Source organism: Cygnus atratus, chromosome 1, assembly GCF_013377495.2.
Source record: "Cygnus atratus isolate AKBS03 ecotype Queensland, Australia chromosome 1, CAtr_DNAZoo_HiC_assembly, whole genome shotgun sequence".
Lineage (NCBI taxonomy): Eukaryota > Metazoa > Chordata > Aves > Anseriformes > Anatidae > Cygnus > Cygnus atratus.
In genome coordinates, this window is record NC_066362.1 from 162,331,605 (window position 1) to 162,355,762 (window position 24,158).

Consider the following 24,158-nt stretch of genomic DNA (forward strand, 5'->3'; position numbering starts at 1 on the left):
TTCTCTCAGGTCTAAACAAAAAATACTCACATTTAAATGAGAGAAATAAACATAATTTACATCATCTCCAGAGAGGCCAACACTCCCGATTAGAACAGTATATAGGAAAGTCAAGCACAAATACCCACTTACTTAACTTGAACCATTATCGTGAACAGTTATCTATCATATCCAAACTCATTATACCAGCAGCCAAACTACAGTCTGTTCTGAGACTGCGTAAGAGGGTTTACCAACAGAGCATTTACACAGTTTTTTCTTTTGCTTTTTGTATTCAGAACATGGCCCTCTAACAAGATTCCTTTAAAACTGTGATTATTAGAGGAAATCATGTGTTTTGGTCTTTTACCAAGGTTAAATTCAGAGACCCTTCTATTCCACTCACTTCAGGATTCCCCATGACCCTGCATCCTCCAAATCAAAAAGAAGCTCATGCTACAAGGCGTTGCTTTAGGTTACACATCTACCAGCTACAAGCTGAGCTGCAATTCCACTTTTCTTCATTTTGCTATTCATTGCCTAACTACTTAACTTAAACCAGGGCTTTCACCCACATCCTCTTCCCTCAGCTTCCTCTTCTTAACTGATGTGTACTTCTTTCCTTCAGTCCTTCAAGGTCCTAACTCAACTCCTGAGAGAGGCCAAAGGGGAATCTGCCAAGGTAGTGCTAGGGCTTACTCAGAACTAGTTGCTGGAGCAGCTTTTTAAGATTTCCAGCAGTATATGATTGCTTATGGAAAATATTCCACTTGGTATAAATAACGACATATTCTTTTAAGCATGAAATTGCATTTGTATCAGATACCTGATCATTTGTTTTTATTTATTCAGAAATAGTCTTTGGAGAGGGAGGTTATTTTTGTGTGTATTGTGTGTTTAACTTTAAAAGTCTTGTCCCACTGTGGAACAGGAAAAACATTTCCCGTCCTGCTGTAGTTACTTGTCAGAAGCTGTCTAGGGAAATGCGCTAAGAAAAAAGAGAGAGAGAAGTGCATGGAGAGAGCTGAAGATTGTTGGGCCCTCCCAGATCTAGGGAGAGATAAGCCTCAGGGAAAAGCTAGATATGCATACATTTCTTTAATTGGTTTCAAATCTGTTTTCTTTGAAGTGCCTCTGTACTAAATAAAGATTCTGTTTTAAGAAGTCTGTTTGGTCATGGCATCCACCTCTGTCATTGATTTTGGAGTGAAGGGAATGCATGGCTTAGGAAAAAGTCACACCAAAATTAATCATAGTTTTCTGGGACTGTAGCCAGTGATGTTGTCTGAAGGTGGGAGTGTCACCTGATTTGTCCAAGAGTTAGGTGATCTGTATCATATGAAGATGTTGATATTTCAACCTTGGTCAAACTTAAGGCTGACTTCAGCTAGACCTATCTGCCTAAGATGTGCTTTCCACATCTGCGCTACTCTGAACCCCTGTAACAGAACAAAGTAGTCCCTACTGCACTTCTTCTTTCTGAACTGAAGCTGCTAAAGATCTGACCTTTGACAATCCAGCTTTCCTTTCAGGCACGTTCTCCTTTACAGGCAGCAAAGAGAAAAAAGTGGATAAAGAAAGGGCAGAAGACAGGAACAATGAGCTGCAGTTCGCAGGTAACAAGTGTAAGGAAAAAAGGGAAAAAGTATGACAGTGTCTATGTGCTCTCTCTTCATCACTTCCCTCCAGCAAGGACAATGTGGGAGAGTCAGGATGCAGCTAATGTCTGCACCCCATGCATGGCCATCTCTGCCACTTCTGTTCCATTCCTCAGAGGGAGGCACTCCTGGATATATACATTATCAGTGACAATTCGGTCATTCAGCCCAAGGTTTTGCACTGTCTCTTAGCTAAAGCTGGAAAATCTATAGTGGAAGGAAGAGAAAGGAAAAAAAAAAAAAAACTCATTCTACAAGACCTTCTTGTTCCCTTTCATCAGATCTTCCACTGCAAACAAAAGCATATCCAGATAAGAGAAGTATAAAATAAAATAATATGTTGCCATTATTTTTTCTTCAGCATCAAAAAGTACTACATAACAAAATGAATTGAAAAATAATTCTTCAATTCAACAGTTATAAGTAGGTAGATATATTTCCAGAAATAAGAGACATTAAAAGTCAGGGTAGTTAAAGAAATAAATTGCATTGTATAAATTACAGCTCATTAAGCAACTCACAGCCCAGTGCAAATGACCATTTAATAAAGGATAACATTACCATTTATTATTATTTGTTAAATGAGAAGCAAATAAAAAGGTATTATTTAATACTTCTGAAATCATATAAATAAATAAGTTACTTTTACTAATAACCTAAGAGCCTCCAAAACACCTAGAATGAAGAGCAGAAGCCAGAACAGCAGCATTCAAACTAGATTTGGTTCTCAAGCAAAATAAATAAATAAAATAAAATTAGAAAGTAAGAATAAAATGCTATTGTTCTATTCACTGTGAGTGACACCTTGCATATGTCTTTTCCCCTTTTGAGCATAGGTTGTGTTACGAGAAGCAGTACACTCAGGCTAGAGATGTAAGGAGAAATGCAGGATCATGTAGCTTAGCCACACTTTCTTTCTCGACCCCTTACTTCTGGAAAACAGAATGAGTTAACAAGTTTTTTAAATGGCTTATTATATAGTTTATACTCCACCTTAAAAACAAAACAAACAAACAAACAAACAAAACTGTTGCTTAAATGTATGAGTTTTTCATTTTAATGCTGAAATAGTATAAATGTCTTATTGTGTTAGTCCATCTTGGAGAGGAAGTCTTGGTGGCTAACTGCTGCTTTTGAGCCAGCAGAGGGAGTATAAAGCATTGTTTTTTTGTGGACTTCAAACCTGAAAGTGGATGTTTCTTTTCTCTTCTAATTTTCCATCCACTATTTTTTATTATTATTTTTTTAGAACATTATGATTGCACCTTCAATGCTAAAAGCACCTTTCTATGTCTCATGAGTACAGCTGTAAATTAACAGTCATATTGCTGTATGGTAAATAACTTTTAGTACCTGGAACACCAAGGCAGACACAAGCAGGGAATTTCACTGAGACAAGACGTAAGATATCTCAGGGCATCGTGGCTAGACTGTATCCCCAAAACATACCTTCATATTACCCTTACTCAGTGGAATAACACACACTTATGAACAACAGCCACTGGGAAAAAAAAAAAAAAAAAAAAAAAAAAAAAGGTGCTGTTTTCCAAAGGGCATGTTTGTACACATACACGGATCCAACACACCTGTGCCCAAATGTCTACAAAAGGGGTGTGATCTGGATGTTGTGCAAATTAATTAGCTAATAAGCCTGATCTTCCTGTCATTACCTAGGTAAAACTTCCATGTGTCTCAAGCCTAATAACTGCAAAACTTCTTGAAGACAAAGCATATGACATTTGTGCTACGTAACAGCTGACAACGGTAGGGACTGCTTTCCCACAAATTCCAGCTTTTTCCTTGTATGAAAGAGATGAAAACTGTGCGTTAAGCTCTTCCATGCACTAAAAAGTCCATACAAAGGACTCCAGAAAACTTTAAGACAGAGTCAATAAAGGCCTTTTCTTTTCCTCATGATTCTCATTATCAGATTCTCACAGAATTGAATCCTATTTTACCATGCCTTCAAAGAGACTCTTGTTAAAGGGAATAGCAGCACTCAGCATTTTACAGGTTATATTCCTAAAAAAAGCACTCATTGCAAAATCTAGCAGACAGACATGTCCCTCACTTCCCTGATTCTCCCTAAAAGAGTCTGGAACCATAAAGCTTCCGGGATCAGATTTTCATAAGCTGAGGCCTGTAGGTTGTAGAGGATCTTCTCATGCACAGTTACTGCAATTGAATATGTATAACTGGCTTTTGTACATACAAATTGAGCCTGTATGCCTGTGCATAGCTCAAAGCAGAAATCTAAACAGCTATACCAAAAATACACATGGATCTCAGTTTTGATTTTATGATGTGAATGAAGTGAAGGGGAAAGAAGTAGGTGATGGGAAAAAGATGAAATTCAGACCTCATCAAAGTCAAGGGTAGTTTTCCTATAGACTTCAAAAGAGTCAGAACTTCATCTGTTACATTTATGTGCTTCAGAACCTGAAAATATGTTCAGAAACATGTTTCACCCTCAATTCATTTGGCAGCCCAACTTCTTCCTGGTTGAATACTGGAAGCACTGACAAGAATCTCTAAGGAAAATTCTGCTGTGATCTAAATTAGTAGTCCCCAATCTTTCTGACTGTCTGGGCAACATAGTTCCTTCTAAGAGCCAGTGAGAGCTTTATACTCCTGCCCTGACCACTTGTATAGCCCGAGGTAGAACATAAGTATAGGTCCACTGGACTGACATGCAAAGTAGCACAGTGTTTCCCAGAAACCATTAATATGTTATGCAGTTTGTTCCCAAGCAGCCCCTGGAAAAGGGGACGGCTGAGAGCAGGCTATGAGCTGGATAAATAGAACTTCCAGGCTGTGTTTGGCCTATACCTTGTAGAATGTGTGTTTTTCCTGTAAGTTCTCACTGTTCATACAGATCTGACTAACGACTATTAACTGTCCTTCAAGAGTCTCTTACATCTTTCTTTTGGGAAGAGGGAATTTGCAATTTTGGGAAATGTGAGAAATGTTCCCTTTTCCTGTGCCCAAATTTAGTTTTGGTCTACGCAAGTACAACATCACTGATAATGCTGGAGTTCTGTATTGAGTAAATTCCTGGCCACCCTAAACTCAGTGGCAAAATCTCTGTTGACTTTGACAGAGTCTAGGTTTCACAACACAATGTTAAAGGAGTATGACTGCAAGACTGAGGCAAAGGCGAAGTAAAAGCAAGAATGCCTTCTCCTCTGCAATTCAGAGATAAGACATGGTTCTCTGTGGCTTTAAAGCAATAAATAAATAAACACATAAATAAATAAAATGGACCCTCCTGTTGAGACAGCTACTAGTACTTGGCCCTTTCTTTTACCATCTTCTCATATAAAGACACCCATCCAGTTGCCCTTTCTGCACACTTGACTGTCCAGTTAAGCTTCTCTGTCAGCCTTGCTGTCACTACTCTTTCAGCATACTATGTCAACCCTCCTGACATCTTTCTGTCACTTTTCAGAAGGCAGGATTCACAGCCTTAGCTCACAGGCCTGTTTATAAATCGGAAGACAAATATTTGTCATACTTGCTTCTTGTCCCCCATTAAAAATGAGCTCTGCTAAGAAGGAATAGCCTGTAAGGAAAGTACTGACACTGGCTTTCTCTGCCGATGATGTTCACAAACTTTTTTTCTCCTGCCTCTCCAAAAAGCTGAAAAGATTTAAGAAGTGAAGGATTCAGCTCTTCTGTGGAATTAATATACATATTCTGTAACGGCTTTTCAAGTGCCTTCCTACATGTGGGTCAGTGAAGAGCAGAGTTTCTTTGTTGCTTGTTTTGTTTTGTTTCAGAGGTCTAATAGTGTCCAAGCAGACACTGCACTGCTGGGCAAAGGCAATAGCAAACTTGCTACCCATGCATTTTTGTTCCACTCCCCAGCACAAAAGACACACCCAAAAACTCCCAGTTGGCAGAATTATAAAATTATTTTTAATTTTAACAGCAAAATGCTGCCATACACACTGCATGAGCAGACCTTGGCTGGTATAATGTGACAAACAAGCATGTGCAATTGTTGATTACAGAAAACAAGTAAAACAGGCCATAAAGTGAAATCTTGCCATCATGGATTCCCAATTTGTGAAGCTTTTGCAGAATATGGATAACCCCTGACTTCCATGTGGAGCTGGATTCCCAGAGGATGGAAGTTAGCAATGGTAAATCACCGCAGCTGAGTATCTCCTCCTCAGTGTAATATACTGTTTATTTATCCTGCTGCAAATGTGTTCTAGGAAATTGCCAAACAGGAAGGAGATCCTTGCCTGAAGTAATTTGCAATCTAAAGACTGGATCCTATGAAAGCATCTGTTCTGAGGGTTTGAACAGCTTTTACTCCCATAGGATTTCAAAAGGTATTCAGGAAGACCATGTCTTACAGCATGCTGTAAGGTTTGGCTAAAATTGCCTGCAAACTGCTCTGAGGCACTTAGCAAGTCTGTGTTAACCTAGTCTTTAAAATATGGAAGAAATGTGCTGTGAATAGGTGAGCTGGAACTAGATGCACAAGGAGATGCAATTCTATTAACAGCTGCATCCCTTATTGCAAATGTAGGATAGACAATGACAGTATTCCAAAAATAAAAAAGATACACAAATCATCCTTCCTGTGGCCTGACCCATGAACACAGAGCTGCCAGAGTGGATGTGTTAGTGCAATGGAGTAAACTGTGCTGCATATAGATCACAGACTTAAACCTTCTGCCATACACCTCACTTCTCATGACAATTTATTTCACTTAAATACCTCCTGGTCATCCTTAGGCAAACAGAAAGGTTCTTTATATCTTGTTAATAGATCGTGTGGTGAAGAAATAAGAACATACACCCAGTGCTATGTTAATAAGGAAAATTTAATGCTGCTGGGGATCAACTAGCTCTTTTTCTCCTTAATTTATGTTTCATATAGCCCAGACTTACCGGGAAGAGAAAAAAAAAATAAAAATAAAAAAAGTTTTCCTTACCTCTGTTTCTGGTTTTACTGTCAGTCTTTTGAACAGTTACATTTCTGGCTGGTTTACAACGTTTCAGTCATAGTGCATGGTCATTGCAGAATATTGCAAAGCATATTTAACCTCTGCCTTTTATTTCCTAAGCATACCATCAGTGTCATGCACTGAATATATAAGCAGAATTGGGCATTGCTAAATGACAACACTAAGTAGTCTAATTCTAATACGTATGGATTTTAGCTAGTTAGCATATGCTAGCTACCTTAAGTGATGGCAGGAAAGGGAAGCCCCAAGACTGAAATCAGATCCAGGCAGGTGGGTTCCCATAAGGGCTCGATACAAACATAAATGCCGACCCATGTGGATCCAACTGAAGGAACAGAGGGTATGGTTGCAAAGGCCTCTGGGTGAAAAAGAAAAAAAGGGGGTTGGGGGGTGGGGAGAAGCTCCATTTAAAAGTTAATGCACCCTATGTATCATTAAGCACACACACTGCATATGATGATGTGTCATATGTGATGATATATCAACACTGCCTCTATCAGATAGGTAAAGGCAATGAGTGCTGCCTGTATAAAACACTAAGTATGACACAGACGTCCAGATTTGCCTATGGCAAGACATTTCAGTAATTCTCAGGTGCAGGATTTTCGTTCCTAAATAAACAAATCGACTAAGCTCAAGACATCTTTTTGAATTCCAGGATACAGCATTCCTGTGAGAGATGAGGATTAGAGCAAACTTCTCCCCGCAATCTATGCAGATTGCGCTCCTTGCTGTGTGGACAGCAAGAGATGAGTTATCACAGCCATCAGAGCAAATGCAGAAACCAGTGGGAATGAGGAGATAAAAAGTCAAAGCACAAAGATTGGCCAATACAGAAAGAAGTGTTGTAACTGCTAAATCACCCAAACTGCTTTGCCAAACTTTGACATGCTTGGTTTCCTGTGCTTAAATAATTTTTAGGCTTAAAAAAAAAAAAAAAAGGAGGGGTGTGGGGGGAGGAAAAACAACCAGCTGTTCCTTGTATAGTCCAGGAAACACGTCTGATTTATTGCTTTAAGGTTATTTTCGAAGGGGCTGCCTCTGGCAGCCAGAGTGCCGGAGAAGTCACTGAGGCCTGTCCACTTGAAGGGCTCAAACTGTTTCCTGAACAGCCCTTCTTCACTCGTCACCTCCGACAGCTCTTATTGACAACGTGTGACTGGGGCCTGGGAGTGTTTTAAAGCCGCGGGGGGCCGGGGCAGACAATGGGGCTGTCAATTACCTTTTCCCCCGCCGTGAAAAGGGGGCCGAGGGACAATGCGCCGCGGCGGCGGGGGGTTGTGCGGCTCGGGGCCGGCCACACCCCTACCCCCCTGGCCCCCCAAGCCCCCTACATCCCCCAGCCTCCCCGGCATTCAGAGGCGGCCCGCGGCGGTGCCTCGGCCCGGCTGAGAAGCGGACAAGGTGTAAGGAGCCCCCGCGGCGAGCTCCGAGGGGGCGGCGGCGGCTCCGCGCCCCGTCGGGGCCGCCCCCTGCCCGGCGGAGCGGGTCCGAGGGGGTTTGGGGATCGGCCGTGCTGCCCGTACCTATATTGTGCCCTAAAAACTTCCTGCGAGCCTCGACGGCTTGCTGGGAGGACTGTCCATCATACAGGCGCTTTGTCTGGCAGTCACTTCCATTTGAATTTGACTGACTGAGGAAGCCCGAGTTATTTGTAAAGAACAACAAGGCTTTTCATTCATAATTTCAGTAGGGGGACAGGGTGCTAATGACTGAGCTTGAATAACCAGGGAATGCGGTATTCAAGGCAGGAAGAAGCCCAACTGGCTGCCAAATGAGAGGAAGGGAGGGAAGGAGGGGGCGAGATGTAGGTGAAAGTGCCCGTGTGAAAAGGCAAACAATGAAATCGGGATCACACACATGTATACAAATACAAATCAGGCTCTCAAAAGGTGAGACAGGCAAAGACAGGAGCAGGAAGGGGAGCTGAGGAAATTCCATTCTGGATTTCATTCACTTGCCTTCGGAATCCGCTTCTGCAATTCTAAAACCGAGAAGGTTTCTGCGAAAGGAAGCATTCTTCCTCCCGCCGCCCCCTTCACCACTGAGAAAATGCTTTAGCTTTCCTATTCCTTTTTGCTACCATTACAAAAAAAAAATCGGTTTTGAAGTTGGGCTGAATGAAGATTTTGCCTTTGGTACTTAAGCTCTAGCTTCGACAAAACATGAAAGCACTAAAGCTAGCCCGGGCTGTGGCCCAACACGTACGATCGCTATATATTTTTTCACTCGTTGACTGTCTAAATACATCTATTCTCTGACTCTGTGAAGACTGTTTTCTCAAATGTCAAGCTGTACCTGATGCAAAACCCTTCAAACTCACTGATCTTTATTTCAATTGTCTTCAGTAGGATTTCGAAGAAGGCATTCACAGAAATTTCCTTCGCTATGACAGATTTTATAGAACCAAAATTTGGGGCCCTGTGGAGAAAACAAATCTACAGAGCTAAGAGAGAAAATAAAAATTGAACAGCATGTACTTTGGAAAACATAATTGCTTTGACACAAATAATCAGAAGTTGATATACTTCATGTTAATTTGAATTGTGTTGGAAGCAAGTAACAATAAGAAGACTTAGAATTCATTATACAGCTTAAACATGTAACCTCAAGAATTAAGGAAGTTTTCCAGGGGGGTTATTTTGCAAGCTCATACTGTCAAATGCAGTAGATTTACTGTGCATGATTGCACTGCCATTTTCCATGTTTCTTTTAGCTTCTCTTAATTAGGATGCCATCCTGGGGGCTGCTCGGGGCAGCTGGATCCCTTCCGTGACCTGGAGCACCAGACTTTCACTTGAGCTTCAGAAGGCATCAGGGGCCTGCTTAGGAGAAACAGCTCAGACATTTGGCTTCTCAGTTAACTTCTGGGGCTTTTGAAAGTAATAGGCCTGCTTAAAATACAGGAAAAGATGATTACAAAACCACAAATAAGATAGGAGTAACTACACCAGATGTAGAGACGGAAGTTCAGAGGAACTCTTTAATCAAGTAGTGGGAGTGGATGCTCCTGCAGAGATAACCTTGTTTAGATAATCAAACATTTTGTCCTCTTCCTTCTCCTAGTAAGATAAGTATAATTATCTAACTGTTCTGATTCTCTTTTAAGGTGTTTTGATTCTATTAGAGACAGATCTTGAAATTTTATTTGTGCAAAAGATCCTGGAGCCCCCAGGGAACACAACTCTATGGGTCTTCATGTGAAGCAGCATTTGCAGAGTGGACAGATTGGACTGGGATCTGGGACTCCTACGTCTCACTTTTCAGATATTTCTTTCTCTTACTCCTTGTTTTTCTCATCTATAAAACAGACATAGTGACATCTCTTGTCAATTATATTGAGATCTGCATGGAAAATTGTGATAGAACACCCAGCATTTCAATTATAGTTCTTGATATAGCCATTAGGATCAGGAGAGTGAAGACAGTCCTATGCAGATCTGACATCAGGATATTGTGATTTTTTTTTTTGATGCAACAATACAAACTGTTTTTTATTATTTTATGATTTTCAGGCAGATAATGTGGAAATACCACTCTTTTGTGGTAGTTGATTTCCTTTTGATGCAATATCATTCATCTCTTGCAAATGATTCTATACTGTGTATGTCACCTCCACTTACAGGATGTTCTTGTGTGCCACTGTGATGAACACAAACATTTCACAACTGAGGAAAACAAAAATATCAGGACATGGGAGAATGATGATACAATTTTTAACAATTGCTCAATTCACTTGTTTTGATTTGCAGCAAACCTGTAAGTCGTACTTGTACATATTCCTTGGCTGGCTTGCAAATTATATACTTCCAATTGCTAATCTCTGACAGTTACTTGTTTGAAATCCAGCCTCCAGTGAAGAAAGGTAGCTTACATTCTGGGAGCCGCGTAGCTGTCACAGCATGAAGACCCATGAGATCTACCTTGCCCTTCCAAGAAGAGCAGACGCCCTACACTCTTCCAGCTACATTGCTTGAAGTACACAAGAAATTCATTTACCTTTTCACTACATTGCAGTTTAGAGCTAGTTTGTGTATCTCTACATCAGTGGTTTTCTAACTGTGATCTGTGTGGATTCTTACAGACTACTTCTAAATGGGAGGTCTTATAATTTATAATTTTCTTTAAAAAAAAAAAAGTCTGCACTTTGCTTATGATATTTTTCCTCTTCCAAATCATAGAAAAAGACTATAAGTTGCAGAGGTTTAAAAACAACTGCTGCAAATTGTACTATAGTAGAAACACAATGTCTTTTCATAAGATCTTATTCCCAAGTTTCCCTTAACTGCTAACATCGACCTCTTCCATTTCTTCTGAGTCACTTGAATCCCAGGTCAACACACAAATGTCTGCATTCTGCTGAAAATTATTTTGGGAATTTCCAAGCTAGCACACTTACTTATTAATATTTTAATAGGCAATTAGTTGTTTTTGCATAAAATTCTAGTATAGTCAAGCCCAGTGTTATCTAGCCTCTAATTTAAATGAAGCTAGAAAGTGCAGCATTTAAAATACTGACAGACATGGCTTGTCTGTTCTGTCATAATCATGATTTCAACCAAAGCAGTTGAAAATTTTAGCAGGAAAATCGTAGGACAAACAAATACAAAATAAAAAGCATGCCATAAAACCAGTCTACCAAATAAATTATACCTAGTCTTGCCCATGCCAAATTGTTCTACTTTGGAACATTTGGTCTCAAGGTCCTAAAGAAGGGAACTAATCATAAAATCAATTGTATAAACTGGAAAGTTTTATAAAGTTGAATTCCAAAGAAACAATGTTGATTTTATCAAGGATACAAATATAACCAAATGATATTGAATGGCACATCAAAGAACATACTAGCTTTATTAGAACAATTTATATGCAAAAACTCTGCCTTATATTATAAATACTAAATGTACATATTCTTTAGTGCAATTTCAGAAGAATCAGGAAAGGGATTTGTTTATTTTTTTTTTAAGTTTACATAAATAAGTTTGGTGTGTTCAACAAGAAAAATATTCTTCTGGCAACTGTCCTTCCATGTACCGGAGCAATTATTGGATGGGGTGAAGTTTCACAGTATCTGGCCTATATCACCTTTAAGGAAGCTGGCAATTATTAGCTATATCTGAATGACAGTAGCTTAATCCCAGAAGGTCTGCCCATCACTAACAGCGGGAGACCAACTTTCAGTAGATGCAGACCATGCATATTCCAAACCCAAGTAGCATTTATTGTTTTTCACATGTAACAATGTTGTTCCTTGTCCCACCAGAATGAGTTCCCAGTAGCAAGCTGAATGTATTGCCTTCACTAATTTTCCACTCTTAAGGAATTCTGGGATTTCTCCTGAGTAAATTACAATGAAAACCACAAAAGCAAAACTAATGATATTGAATCACAGATATATATATATTTTTTTCTCCATTAAAAAAAAAAATCCATCCGTTCACTGTAAAGTGAGTTTGACTTCTCTGTTTCTCTGTACGCTACATCTAAGTGTCCTGGTCTGCCCTGAGAATCTCAGTGAACTATCAGTAAGTAAAAAGCTTCACAGCTAATCACAAACTCTATAAAAAATCCTGTAATGTGTATTACCTGGTTTTGTTTGTTTGTTTGTTTGTTTGTTTGTTTTTGTTTTAGAGTTACAAACATGAAAGGCAATCAATTAAAGGTTTAAGTTTCTAAGGAAATACAGGGCATTAGAAGCAGCATGTAGCCAACCTTAGTCCTTCTAGGATGTGCAGAATCAATATCTTTCTGTCAGTGCATTAACTCATGAGCTAATGCACAAAAAGTTCTGGCAGTCAGCAAATTCACTTCACATTCATTCCCTTGTTAGAATCAGTTCCTTATGAATGAACTTCCATTTCCTTTACAAAAAAAAGGGGGAAAATACAAACTGTTGTTGGGTCCTGGGTCAGAAAATAAAATAAAATAAAATCTTATGAGACAATTTCAGAATGTTAATGAAAAATTTCAACTATTTCAGACAGATCTCACATCATAGACCTCCCTCTACCCGACCCTTCACCTGAAGTCACTGGAATTGCTCCTATTCTAACAAATCATAAACATATATATATATATACAAACGTGTGTGTTTGTGTACATGTATATGTACAACAGCTACATTCCTCTGCTGAGAATGAATTCAAGACCTTCCTCTCCAAAAACAAGGTCTGCTTCGGCTAAAAGCAAAAAAAAAAAAAAAAAAAAAAAAAAGATCTTGCAGTGGTTAGAGCCAACCACTAGGGGAAACAGAGTCACATGCATTAAGCCACTGTCCATTACAAGAACTGTGAAATGTGAGTGATGTATGTAATCCTGTGAAAGCTGGTCTCAAAGAATCGTCAGATTAAAGGTCTGAGAATTCAGCTTTGAGATCGCAATATGAAAAATATATATATATGTATGCTTAATTTTTCATACCTGTACATTGTTATTGATTATCTGTATGCAAGCTAAGTAGATAAGCTTGTGCACAGATCTTTGCAGGTTTGGTGTTTCTCTTTCAAACTAAACAGTGATAGGATGCTGTATGTTTGCTTTTACTTTTTATTTTCTCTCTCTCTTTTGTGTTTTCTTTTTTTCTATGAGATTGATACTTCACCATTTTGCACACATGACTGGCTCTACGAATACAAACAGCTTCACTGTTTTCATATCCATCATTAGGACTACTCACTATATTAAGTGTATACACCTGTACTTGAGAACTGGCATTTAAATTGCCGATTGCACCACAGACTGCCCCATTTTAAAAAATGGTATTACGATTTTTTTCAGTTTATATTTATGTACTCCATTTATATGCTGAGAAATAATCTAACAGACTCATACAAAGAGTCCTTTACGTATTTTTGGCTTTACTATGTGGAAGTGATTTTTCTCTCTTTCCACAGCAAAGTGAAATTAACATCGTGTCTTCTGTCTGCCCAGTGTTTAGTGTTTTAACCTGTGCACATCCCTCACGGATGAACCCCATGGATTTCCTCAAGGAAACAAGAATCTTGACCATGTGGCGCACCCCTGAGGATGTGCAGGTCCACCCGCGGCGAATCCACTGGCACGCTCTGCAGCGCAGCTCCAAGCAGGGAGCTTCCTCCTGACCTTCGCTTTCCAAACGACACCCCCCAACACCCCGTCCCCCAGCACCCCCAACTCTGAGGATCTTGCTGATCACGCACTGCAGAGCATTCAGGGCCCAGGGCTCCCACGGGGGGCTCCGCGTGTCTGTCCTCCCACTCCTTCCGCACACCCCTGCGCTCCCTCTGTCGGGGAGCCCTCCCTAAAAGCCATCCCTGAGCCCCTCAGGGCTCTGGCAGAGGGGTTCCATCCGCGGCTCTCCCGGGGTGAGGAGGGTGGGGACGGGACGGGGGCAACATCCGAGCCAGGACAGCAGCCTTGTGCTGCTGGTGAAGTCCCCGCGGGAGGACAAATGTGGACCTCTGCAACCCGGTGCATCCTCCCGTCAAGTGACTAGGAAAAATAACATGTGGCTGCACAGTGTTACTGCGGACGAATGGGTATCGACCTAGAAAATTATGAAAACTTGAAGGCCATCAGTGTATTACACTGCCTTTTTTTTTTCTTCTTCTATTTTTATTAATAACAACCACCTCGTTCAAAGAGTGGTGACTAGCAGGTGTAGAAGAGGAAGTGCCTGCAAATTGCCTCCAGTATTTTAAAAAGGGCTGTTGGGGTTTTTTGTACCAAGAGTAGCTCATGTAAATAATGCAATGCATTACTGCTCTGCACGCCGTGTATATTTTAAGCAGGGCCACACGTGATACGGGCATATTAGCGCTCTGTGCATGCCTACGTGGATACACTGCTTTGCGCGCTTAAAGATACATGTAGGAGCAAGATGCCCGGGCCCAACGACAGTGGCCCCGCCGGTGATTGCAGCTCGCCCAAAGGGGACCGTGGCAGGGGACGCCCAGAAGATGAACAGTCACTTTTGGGAGCTGCTCCCACAGGCAAATGGGCATTAACTAAAACAACAGCAACCAAGCTGTTTTTTTGTTTGTTTGTTTGTTTTTAAGCAAACTAAATAAGCAAAGTAAAAGGAAATAACGTAAAATGAAATGAAATAAAGTTAAATAAATAAATAATAAAATAAAATAAAATAAAATAAAATAAAATAAAATAAAATCCCACCCCCACCCCACCCCCCGGCCGCCCGGGGCACGGAAAGCACCGCGGCTCGCTGTCAGCAGCCTGGCCCGGGCCCCCGCCGCAAGCCCTGCGGGGGATTTGCTGCTTTCCCCCCCCCGACAACCCCCGCCCTTGCGGAGCCCGGGGCCCCTCTCTGCACCCCGGCATTTTCAGCCCCAGCACAACGCCCCGAGGAATATGCAGCCCTTCTTCCTCCTCCCCAGCTTGGCCAGGGGCTGGTTGCTGAAAAGGAAGGGGTGGTGTTGGGGGGGGAAAGCAGAAAGTTAAAAGTTTTATTCCACCGAGATGGGGGGGGAGGAGTGGGGGAGGGGAAGCACCTGGGAACGGGTCTCCTTGCTCGGGAGAAGCCAGCTCCCCTGGGCCGCCCTGCAAAGAGAGCGCTGCCTGCCTCTGAATAAACACACGCGAGCACAAAAGCAGCCCCGAGCACCGTGCGAGCGTGCACGGAACAGCCTCCGGTGGAGCCAGACGACGGCGGGACGGCTGCGGGGCTCCCCGGGACGGAAATAAGGCTGGGGCGCTGGTGGCAGTGGTGCTGGTGGTAGCAGAGCTGGTGCTGGTGGCGGCGGCGCTGCCCTTTTTGAATACCTCCCGCAGCTCGGAGTGCTGGCAGTGCGCTGGGAGCGCCAGTGAATGTAGCCCCGCAGAGCCAATGAGCTGGGACCGGATGCGATATATCCTCTGGGACAACAACTGCTCTGTTCCTCCTCAGATCCACATGACGCCATTTACTGCTGCTTTTGCAGAGAGATCACCCTACCTCCTCCGGAAAGAAAAAGAGAGAGAGGGGGAGAGCGAGCGAGCAGAAAAACGCCGAGCCCCTACAGCTCAGATCTCAAATCTTCCTCCTCCTTCTCCAAACACACAACAACAACCACCACCACAAATCCGCTGCGCTCCCAAAACACCCCCCCGATTGCAAACCACAGCGCTGCCTGCAACACACACTCGCAGAGGGAGCGAGAAACCTAGAGGGAGAGAGGGGAGAGGAGCTTGCAACGAGCAGCCTCTCAGCAGAACGGCTACATTGCACAAGCTGCTTTTTTGGAGGAGCTCAGTGGAAGAAAGCTTTGGGATTTTATTTTAGATCCACTTTATTTTGTTTTCTTTGGCTTTCCCCTTCCTCTCGATCATTGGCAACAACAACAAAAAAGTGACTTGGTATTGGCGATTCGGCCTCCTGTTCATTGACGAAAAAAAAAGGAAAGTGTGCGTGAGAGTGATTTCTTTTTAGGAGCAAAGAAAACCCACCCAGATCCGGAGAGGTGTTTTTATTATTATTATTATAGTATATACGCGCACACACATATTTATAATCGATCTGGGGAGAGGGACCTAACTTTGCTCTGGACTTTTTACATGGTGATCATTCTTACTCTAATTTGCAAGTTGGACTAAAGCAGAGTTTGGAAAAGAATTTTTTTTTGCTTTAGGGCTGGATTTATTTGCAAACCGCAGGAAGAAGAAAATACAAGAGAGAGAGGGGTTTGGTGCAGCGCCGCGATCACGGTGAGAGCCTTTTCCTTCTTTGCAAAACAAGCTTTTCAGTAACCCCCCCCCCCGCCCCCCTCCAGGTTGCTCCAAGAAAACTCGTGGAAATGTTTGAGGCCGATCCCTTTTCCATTTGCACAGGTTCTCCCTCTCCCCCCTTCCCCTCTCCTTCCTTTCCCAGAGAGGAGCTGGAGGTGGGATTTCGGAGCGGTTTCTCTCAGGGGGGAGATCCGCTGGGGTTTTGCGGGCTGCGCCGTGTTTGCACCCCGCCGGGGTGCCGAGGGGGGCGGAAAGCTGCGCGGGGGGCGCGGGGCTGCGCGGGGGGTGCAGGCAGTGGCAGCGGGGGCTGCGAGGGGAGGCGGGGGGCTGCGGCGCGATCTCCCTGCTGCGGGGAGCAGGGCACGGGCTGTCCTGAGCGCCCCAGCCCCGCCGGGCACGCGTGGGCTTCCGACGAGCCCCCGGGGGTGTGAAGGAAGGACGCGGCGGGGGTGGCGAGAGCAGGGGCTGCTTGTGCTCCCCGGCCCGGGGGAGAACGAGCACCCCGCCTTCCAGTGCGTGGTTTACGCCTGTCTTGTCGTGGCGTCGGGAGATCTGTGCAATTCGGAAGTGAGTGCACGCCTGCGATAAATGTGTGTGTGTACATGTATATTTCTCGTGTGATGAAATTAATTCGATCCAGAAGACGGGGAAACTTCTCCCCCCAGGTTCCACTGTGCAGAATGCATGTGTGGAGGGGTAGGAAAGCCTTAATTTTTTTATTTTTTTTTTTATTTTTTTAACCTTTTGGTGGGTTTACTGTGCAGCAGCCCCCACACCAAAAAAAAAAAAAAAAAAAAAAAAAACCTGCTGGTGTTTTCTGCAAGTTATTTGTGTGTCAGTTTGCCCCACCCCGATGGTAAAGTCCCTTTTGCCCTAATCCATAGTCCGATCACACACTCGGCCCTTAATGGGGGTTTCAAAGCACTTTGAAAGAAGAGGAGGTGGTTGGTGTGTGTGCGGTGGGGATGGGGGTGGGGGTGCCTTGCACAGGCTCCGGACACAAAACAGAAATTCACGGGCAGAGGACTTTTCCCCTTAGGCTCGCCTTCTCCCAGCCAGCGAGACACGGGGTTTTTCCACAGCACGCAAGAAGCCCCTTGCGCATCGCAGTTCCCCAAACGTGCGAGCAAGAAACACGGCCCCCCGCTCACTCTTTTGAAAATCCCAGCTAGGAAAAGTTAGCAATCATGGCACTTGAGCTCTGCGAGAGTGGACTTTGGCTTTTGGAAGTGGGGAATGGTGTTATCACCCACACGCACACACAAAAAGGCCAGCGCTGCTTCCCTGGGCTTTGTGGATGGAAAGGCGAGAAGCGGTGAGTCAGAGGGACCCAGTGCTTTCCCCTACGAGTTTTCAGGCATACGTGTGTTTGCAAATAAACGTGCTGGAGCTTTACATCTTGACCTGTTAGCGGATCTATCAAGGGGAGAGGAAGGCAGACCGCGCGGCTAGGACTGATGTTCAGCTGGAAATGCCTCCTGGACAGGGGCGGGAGTGGGGAACTGAAGTTCAGACAACTCGTTGAGAATGGGTAAAGCGAGAGCAGCTTTGTGGACCTGAAGGGATGCTTACGGCAAGGCGAGAGGGGGTAATTTGCCTTTTACCCAGCTGTCCTGGAGGTGTTGTCTCAAACCGTCTGCAGGGCGCCGGGCATTACCCGGTAGGGGAAGGCTTCTTTAGCATCTTTCGGGGGAGGGCACGGGGGGGAAGAGTTAAAAGGAAACGTGGGGTTGACTTTCCTGATAAGGCAGCTGCGGCCGCCCCCTCCCACCTCCCAGCCCAGGGGATGTCTCCTCTTTATCTCCAGGTTGTCTGCACTTGCGGGGCCGCTGCCTTGCCTGCAGCGCCGGCGGGCGGGGGGCTGCCGTTCCCCACCTGCTGCGGGGAGATGGAGGCAGCAAAGCGCCGGGGCTTCTCCTCCAGCTCCCACCTGGGCGTCTGAGGAGGGCTCCGCCGCCGAGACCGGGGTCGTTTTAAGCGCCTGGCAGGTCAGGGTCAGCTCCGCTTTTGCGCTGGGTTGTCACTGCTGGAGAGGCAGGGGCTTCGCTGGCTAAAGTCTGGGCGGGGTGGAGGGCAGATAGAGTTACCGGTTGCTCTCAAGGATGGGGAACGTATTTTGCATTCTTTTTTATCTCGAGACAGTTTCAGATGAGGGAATGCCTACTTAGCCAGTTGGCTGAAGCATTTTATACTTGAAAGCTTTACTTTGAAGAAAACAGAAGCAGTGCTTCAAGACAACTTTGCAAGACTTTTTATTTTATTTTATTTTATTTGGGAGGGGGGCACCATGACACTGCATGCAAAACCAGGATTTGGCAGTATTTAAAGCATTAGGTCACTCTTAAAACTTCAAATTTTTTTTGGAAAGAAAATGTACTTGAGGGCAGGACGCCAGGAGTTAAAAGGTTAAATGTTTTCCGCTGCTGTTAGAATAAAGACAGTGTCTTGAGATATTCATTGTTAAAGTGTTTGGCTATATTTATTATACTGTGGTATAGTATTATTGTTGGTAACTGATGTGTACAGGGTAACACTATGGTGCTCTTTCTAGGTATAATTGAAGACATTGTGTGGTCCTTGTAAGAAGCTTGGTTCCTGCTTGGGTTTTAATTGTAAAATATTGTTCTGGATTTTTGTATAGGTAATTGGATTTGAGAACTGCTTTAAAATATGATAAAGGCAAAACAAATACTAACTGATCTAGAGGTCAGTGCTTGAAACTTGTGCATATTTTAATGTGGAAGTTAGTTATGTACAAGTTCACATATTCTGGGTCTTTTACTGGCTTTCCATTTAAATTATTCAGTTTGCATTTCAACTTTGTAGTTAATGATCCTTTAAAGTAATAATTGCAATCAAGTAGTCTTCTTGGATGCTAGCTTTGTTTGATTATATCATGCATGCCTCTGTCCCACAAGCCACTCTTGGTAATACTTGCAATTGGAAATGTAATCTATGGAATTTTTTACACGTTTTAAAAAAAAATAAAACTGGTAGCATTGCTTTTGTAGTATTGAGCCTTAAAATAACAATCACAGTGGTGTACATAAGTATGACACACTAAAATATTGGAGAAAGATATTTATACTTCTGCTGTTGAAGTTTTTGGTAGCACTAACTCATTTAATGTCTAACCTCAAACATTTTATTGCTATTTAGTGTTTTTCTTGGGACCATTGGTATTAAACTAAAATTTCCTATTTACATCATGTAAAGTTTAATGTGTAAAGAGACTAGGCTACCAAAATATTATCCAGTTTTAAACAAAATTGGAGAATTATATGTCTGTCATCAGCAGGTCACATTACACTTGCTAAATACTTTCAGGCTCTTTTTTTTTAGTATTTAATGTAAAATAAGTTTTTCGGTAGTATCATGTGAAGAGTCACTTCAAGTGGCTGAAATTTAGCCACATTAGAACCCGCAGTCTAACCAGAAGATGGCCTGGGAAGTCTTGGTTATCAGGTGTAATGCCTAGACTTTCTAGAGCTGCGAGTTGAAATACATGGACCTAGAACAGAATTTCTTTTAAGCTCTCTTCAGGAGTAGCCTAAACAGGCCAAGTGAGGCATATTCAGCTGACCTGTGCTACGCTCTGCACTAGATGTGACTCCTTTTTTAATGGCTGATGCATTGCTTGAATGTGTGCAGTGCTGTGGGATCCTGCAGGCCGGAAAGGGTGCTGGAGAGCATGAGATGTGTTGCAATTAGTGAATCCTCTCTTTGTTGCTCCAGGATTTCAGATGTGTTCTAAGCCTGCTGGGGTGAGCACGCTTCCGGGCACTGATGGAGACGAGAGCTCAGCACGGCAGTGGGTCGCAGGCCTTGCTACAGGCTCGGCGTGACAGTGGGAGACCACATGGGGAGCCCGACTTGAGGGATGTCCTGGCGCAGCAGGTTCACGTGTTGTCCTTGGACCAGATCAGAGCCATCCGAAACACAAATGAGTACACGGAGGGACCGACAGTGGCTCCGCGGCATGGGGTCAAGTCCACTCCCCGCCTAGCAACCCAACCCAAAAATGAAAGGCCCCATGGCTTGCCTGAACATCGTCATTTTAGCCGGATTCAGCACATGCAAACCCACATTTCTCCTCGGGCACCTCTGTCCCGCTCCATCAGCACAGTCAGCACAGGTTCACGGAGCAGTACGAGGACAAGTACGAGCAGTAATTCCTCTGAACAGAGACTTCTAGGATCATCTTCAGGGCCGGTGGCTGATGGGATAATCCGAATGCAGCCCAAGTCTGAGCTCAAGTCAAATGAGCTGAAGCTGCTGAGTAAAGAAGACTTGGGAACGCACATCTACAGGTGCGAGGACTGTGGGAAATGCAAGTGTAAGGAGTGCACTTATCCAAGGACCCTCCCATCATGTTGGATCTGTGACAAGCAGTGTCTTTGCTCAGCCCAGAACGTGGTTGATTACGGGACTTGTGTTTGCTGTGTGAAGGGCCTCTTCTATCACTGCTCTAATGATGATGAGGACAACTGTGCTGACAACCCCTGCTCTTGCAGTCAGTCACATTGCTGCACTAGATGGTCTGCCATGGGTGTGGTGTCCCTCTTTCTGCCTTGCCTGTGGTGTTACCTGCCAGCCAAGGGTTGCCTTAAATTGTGCCAGGGCTGTTACGACCGGGTAAACAGGCCTGGGTGCCGCTGTAAACACTCAAACACGGTTTGCTGCAAAGTTCCCAGTGTCCCCCCCAGGAACTTTGAAAAGCCAACATAGCATCACTAATCGGAAATAGTCAAGTAATAAGGATTATTTTAACATACATATGCAACCAACTAAGCAACTATGGTCTTGGCACTGTAGTAGAAGGGTTGGGGATACACTTTGCTTTTTGCAGTGACATGCTTTTCTCTGTGTGTGCCATCTTAACTGATATGCTTGCTAGAATCCAGCTAGTGCGATACAGGGGAAAAAAAAAGGGATACAGTACATTGTGACCCACATATTGCATAAGCTAAAGCAACACAGACACTCCTAGGCAACTCTATTGTTTGTGAATAGTACTTGCAAAAATTTGTAAATTAGCAAATTACTCCCTTTTTTCATTGTTTTCTGCCAGAGATAATGTGCTATATTTTTGTATATACAATAATATTTTCAACTGTGAAAAAGTGGTGTCATAAGACATGGCACAGTCACAAAATATTATACTAATATGTTGTACATTCGGAAGAATGTGAATCAATCAGTATGTTTTTAGATTGTATTTTGTCTTACAGAAACCTATTACAAGACTCTGATTTCCCTTTGGACTTCATGTATATTGTACAGTTACAGTAAAATTCAGCCTTTATTTTCTAATTTTTTCAACATATTGTTTAGTGTAAAGAATATTTATTTGAAGTTTTATTATTTTATAAAAAGAAATATTTATTTTAAGAGGCATCTTACAAATGTCACCCCTTTTTATGAGGATGTCATAGTTGCTGCAAATAAGGGGTGAACGATGCATATGTTCACTATAAAATAGAAAATATATTAACGTTTGAAATTAAACTGGGCTACTTGTCATTTTTTCCCCCCATTTATTGTTCTGAGTTGGGAAAACCAGTACTTTAAATTGCAAACTTCAAAGTAATATAGTCACAGTGACTTTAATCTGATCATCTGGAAAAACAAAATAGAAGTGCACTCCAAGTGTACTTTTCTTTGTTTCCTGCTTCATCTGAAAATAATCCATGATTTTCACTTCCTTTACACAAATGTCACATATGCTCTGTTCCTACATCAGAAAAGGAAAATGGAATAGGAAAATGCATTAATTCATTCCAGACTAGGACTAATAGGCACTGAAAGCTTGAACTATTCTATAAGTGATGAACTTTTGTGCTTCAGATAGGAAATAAATAATCATCCACAAAAAAAAAAAAAAAGGAAATTGATATGGTCAGTACAAAAAGCTTGCAGGATTACTTGTTCAAAGCAGAAGAATATGCCACAGGGAATGATAGATCTGAATGTAGTCCAGCCTTATGTCAAACATTTGCTTCACTTGTAAGAAGAAAGTTGCTTGATTTGTCATTTGTGGCAGTTACCTTCCACTGAGGTCAAAATCCTTTTGCTGCCAAGTTTCCCACCGGAAGTCTAGAGAATGATTTACCTTTCTTTATTAACAAACTATCATTTCCTGTTCTGAGCATGTCTCTCAAAGTTTAGAGGTCTTAATGTTGAATTTTATTTATACATTTCTTAAGCTGACATTCAAGAAATAGTTGTAAGTATTTTTAAGCTGACGCGCAGAAAAATCTCACAGCCTTTTCTGAACTCTCTCCAACAAAAACAAATTATAACTAATAAATTAAGAACTCACTAAAGGTTGAAAAACAGAGCATCGAGTAAATATTACATCTTTTTGCCCCTGAATTTTAATCTGTGATCTGGTGTTTGAAGCAATTTACACTGCAGTATTCAAAAACCTGTGTGTTTGTGTGTATTGGTTATCAGTCATCAAGTGAAATTAAAAAGTGCAAGTCCTGACTAGTTTGCAAAACAAAAATAGCTGATACATAGGCCTTGCTCATTCTCTCCCTTTCTTTCCTCCTTACCTCTCTAGTGAAAAAAAACATATATATATATAAGCTGGTTTTCTTTCCTCTTGCATGAACTGTCTGGATAATTTGGTATACAACAACAAACCGTATATATTTAGCCTTCTGAGTAGAATTTGCCAGGAAGAAGGTGGCTTACGTTACATGAGTAATTTGTCTATTCTTATAGTGCATCATTATATTGTGTTGGGGTATACATGTGGGATTGTGTTTGGTTGCTGATAAACAGGGATTTTTATTTTTATTAACAGAAATTTTGTTCTGAAAATTTGAAGGGGTTGGTAACCTTCCTCTGTTCTAATTCCAGAATCAGGTGCTAATGCTTAAACGGTCCTTGGTTAGTCTTGCAACCATGCTGATTGAAAACAAGCCTGGGAATAATCAACTAGCCCATTCATTGGGGAAATCTTTGACCTTTAGGCTGTATTTTGGAAACCAACACAACACTGATTTTAGTACACAGTGAACCCATTCTTTTCATTGTATTAATGAACTTGACAATACTGAAGATGAGCCCTAACTTTTCAGTGGCTTATATTTCACTCAAGGAAGGTATCTCTAAGGAAAGCTGAGGGTGAAACTTCCAAACTGCAGCATGGCTGAGCAGTGTAGCAGTCAAGAGGGGTGCAACTCCAAGTCCTCTTAAAGAAATTATGATACTGCAATTGTTTTGTTTTGTATACTAACAAATATTTTAACTACTTAGGTTCGAAGGGAAAGGGAAAAACATCTTCCTGTTGATAGTGAAATTTGAAGCTGGTCTTGACATTGAACACTGGTTGTCACATTCCACTTGGTTCTTAGTGAGGATAAGTAGTAGATTCCTCCTCAGCAGGTAAGCATGTTACCAGTGAATTAGGTGTATATATGACACTTGGGAATGAGGGTGTACACAGGAAGATGGCATTATGCAGCACATTGGCCTAACTAGTGTGCTGGGATTTAGGCTTCTGTTAGTATAAATAAACATGTGTGCAGTAGACTCTTAAAAGTTGGCTTGTGCATGTTAGTTAACAACTTAATATTACACTTAATTAGATAAGCTTTACTATTCTAAATAAAACCAAAATCTTGCCTCAAATAGATTAGATTGTTTCAGTAAGAATTAAGAGAGCTTTTCAAGTGGATTGAGATAATGTTATTAAAGCATACCTGCTTTGTCCTTTGAGATAGGAAAGTCTAGGTGTATAAAAGGAAAATTTTCCGTACACAGGTTTTGAGGATAACAGCAAAAGCTGTGCCAGATATACACGCTATAGAACTTTGATTTTAAGAGAGCT

General features: G+C 42.3%; 1 protein-coding gene across 6 annotated transcripts; it reads left to right on the plus strand.

Annotated features, from left to right (window-relative positions):
* Positions 1–15,322: 15,322 nt before the first annotated feature.
* SPRY2 (sprouty RTK signaling antagonist 2) lies at positions 15,323–21,826 on the plus strand. Of its 6 annotated transcripts, none has more exons than XM_035565196.1 (2): positions 15,323–16,297; positions 20,054–21,826. In XM_035565196.1, the coding sequence occupies exon 2, from the start codon at positions 20,105–20,107 to the stop codon at positions 21,044–21,046; it is 942 nt and encodes a 313-aa protein (XP_035421089.1). In that variant the 5' UTR covers positions 15,323–16,297; positions 20,054–20,104; the 3' UTR covers positions 21,047–21,826. The 6 variants fall into 6 exon arrangements, with proteins under 6 accessions (XP_035421089.1, XP_035421091.1, XP_035421092.1 ...); XM_035565198.1 differs by lacking the exon at positions 15,323–16,297 and adding an exon at positions 17,425–17,633; XM_035565199.1 differs by lacking the exon at positions 15,323–16,297 and adding an exon at positions 17,819–17,906.
* Positions 21,827–24,158: the final 2,332 nt, after the last annotated feature.

Coding starts and splice junctions, on each gene's coding strand:
- SPRY2 (XM_035565196.1), top strand. CDS start 20,105: ATGGAGACGAGAGCTCAGCACGGCAGTGGGTCGCAGGCCTTGCTACAG.